The sequence below is a fragment of the Entamoeba nuttalli genome (assembly GCF_000257125.1).
Source record: "Entamoeba nuttalli P19 unplaced genomic scaffold asmbl_5650, whole genome shotgun sequence".
NCBI classification, from domain to species: domain Eukaryota; phylum Evosea; order Mastigamoebida; family Endamoebidae; genus Entamoeba; species Entamoeba nuttalli.
In genome coordinates, this window is record NW_008577595.1 from 1,244 (window position 1) to 4,044 (window position 2,801).

At 27.6% G+C, this 2,801-nt stretch overlaps 2 protein-coding genes across 2 annotated transcripts in view; one reads left to right on the plus strand and one right to left on the minus strand.

The window, feature by feature from the left end:
- Positions 1-345, minus strand: part of ENU1_135240 (ribosomal protein L19e protein) — a gene marked incomplete at its 5' end in the record, with an annotated part of 617 nt that extends 272 nt beyond the window's left edge. The window contains one exon of the mRNA XM_008860168.1: positions 1-345. This exon is cut by the window's left edge and continues 272 nt beyond it. Within this exon, the coding sequence (XP_008858390.1) occupies positions 1-345 (345 nt within the window).
- Positions 346-1,412: 1,067 nt separating this feature from the next.
- Positions 1,413-2,684, plus strand: ENU1_135250 (magnesium and cobalt transport protein CorA, putative; the record flags this gene model as incomplete). The annotated part of the gene is made up of 1 exon (XM_008860169.1): positions 1,413-2,684. One exon carries the CDS (start codon positions 1,413-1,415, stop codon positions 2,682-2,684), a length of 1,272 nt encoding a protein of 423 aa, XP_008858391.1.
- Positions 2,685-2,801: the final 117 nt, after the last annotated feature.

Sequence of the window (2,801 nt, forward strand, 5' to 3'; positions counted from 1 at the left end):
GATTTTACCAGTTGTTCTGTATTTAAGAAGAAGTCTTCTAAGAACTCTCATTCTAATAATCCATAATGTTTTTTGTGGTGTTCTGGCATTCTTTGTTCCCTTTCTTTTACCGTGTCCAGTATGTCTTCCAAGAATCTTAGCTTGTTTTCTTTCAACAACTCTAGCTCTTGAGTGCATAGCAGCTGGTTTCTTAATAATTAATCTGTCTTTAATCAACTTTCTAATAGCTTTTCTGCTATTAGCAAGTGAGATTTCTGGTGTTTCATTTGGGTCTAACCAGACTTTTCTATTACCACATTTAAGAACTGAAGCAGCAAGTCTTTTTTGAAGCTTTAAGGAAACCATCTCTTCGACTTCTTTCTAAGTTCAATTCTCTCTTTTAACCATATTTAGGGTTCGTTAGTTTATATTTATAATTCTTTTTATTATATATTTTACTATTTTTTTTTAATGAAATAAGAATAACACATCTTTATATTAATGTTATTTATAAAGAAAATCTTAAAATGATATGAAAATGTTATTTTATGTATTTTATGATATGTTTTAACTAAAATCTTTGAACTGTTATGATTTTTATAAATCAATTCTACAGGCTAAAGTGGTTCAATCAATGATGGGATTCTTGGTTGTCTTTATTACCCAATATCATTTATGATAGTTATTCAGCTCAAATATTTGTTATGGGTTTAGTTCAGTGCAAAGGTGGAGAAAAAACAATGGAAGGTTCACATACAATACGCACCACAAAATCAACGTTTTTCTTTAATGACTACTACTTAATGGAAAAAAATACACATTGATAACTTTTTCTTTAAATGATTGACTACAATACAGCATCTAAATAATGAGTCTAAAATATTCTGCAATTTATTCACCTCCATGCCTATCAAAAAACCAATGTTACCAAATGAATGAACAAAGATAATTCAAGTTGGAGGTTTTATTTTGAATGAAAGGTTGAATTGAAATCTTAATTTAACTAAAAGTATTGTGATTTAATTTTTAAGAATCAAACTCAACTATTATTTAAAAACTCAATCATTACAAGCTCTCCAGAGAATAGTTAGTCATACGTCTATATGAGAAATCTCCATAATTATTGATTTTGTCATGTGATGGTGTATGGGTGTATTAATAAAAGAAGCATCTGAAAGGAAGTGTTATATTATTTATAATAACAATATCCATATCAACAAATTTGTGAATATAACTTGTTTGGTCGTATTATTATTAAAATGTTAATAGTTTAGTGAGGTATGGTAATTAACAGTCACTAAAATAAAGCTAAATTAAAAAAGACAGTTTTGTACAGAAGTAAAGAAGGATAATTTAATGTTTTTTTTATAACTTTGGGTAGGAAAAAAATTTTACAGAAAAACTATTAAAAAGAAAAAGATTTGCTCAGTGAAATGTCCCAAAATCCTCCAAGAAGGCGTGTTCTTAATAAAATTACTTCACCCCAGCCACAGTCTCCTTCGTTATTCTCTGCTAGTGAACAAGAAACAGAAAATGAAAAGGATATTGACTTTGTTGAAACTGAACAAGAAGAAGATGTAGATGATGGAATTTTACAAAGCGATTGGGGAAATGAACCAAAAGAACAAGAAGATGTCCAAGAAATTCCTTTGGACCATGATGTTCATGGACAAATGTATAATTCAACAATGATAGCATTTGGACAACAGTTTTTATCAGGAAAAGTTATTACAACAAAAGAGTTAGTTGATATGAAAGAACGAATTCTTTCATCAGGACAACGTCTAGAAAAGATCCCTTTATGGCTTGATGTATCTCCACCAACAGATGAATGTGCAAATGCATTAGAAGAAGTATTTGGACTACACCCTTTAACTATAGATGATTGGTTTACACCAGACACTCGAGAGAAAGCAGCATTTTTTGAGAATTATTTTGAAATATCAGTTGTAGAAATGAGGTATATGGAAAATACTAATATATTGAATACCTATCTTCTTAATATAGTTATTAAAAAGAATGTTATCATAACTGTTCATTCAGAACCAATTGCAGCCGTTAATGATGTTCGTATAAAAATCAAAGATAAATATAAAGGAACATTTCCAAGTGCTCATTGGGTGTTGTATGCTATATTAGAATTAATTATTTCAAATTTTAACTTGTTAAATGAAAGACTCTATTCAGATGTTTATAATATTGAACAATTATCATTAGTATTATTAAGAGATGATCAAGATGAATTTCTTGGTAGAATTGGTGATTTAAAAAAAAGAGCAAGTTTATTACAATTTTTAGTTTCTCCAAAGAAGTCATTCCTTAGATTTATTTTAAAATCTAAATCGAATATGGTATCAAAGAATTTAAAAATTTATTTAAGAGATATTCTTGATGATACTGTAAGATTATTAGAAAAGTTATCTTCATTAACTCACTCAATAGAAAATCATCAAGAAACTTATTTAGCAAAAATTTCATTAAGTGTAAATCGTTATAGCGAAGAAGAAAACTTATTAATGAAGAAATTTGGTGCAATAGCAACATTATTTTTACCAATGTCTTTTATAGCAGCTTTATTTGGAATGAATGTGACTGTACCTGGACAAGATAATCCAAGTTTAGTATGGTTTTTTGTAATTCTTTCATTATGCTTAGTATGGATGATTGTTGGTGTAATCTTCTTTAAAATATACAAGTGGTTTTAATTTTGTATTTTGAATTTTTTGGTTTTCTTTTATTAAATTTAAAAAATAAAATTTATTCTCTTTTATTTTATATAAAGAAATCATTATTTATTTCTTTTCTGGCAATAATTGTTTCTT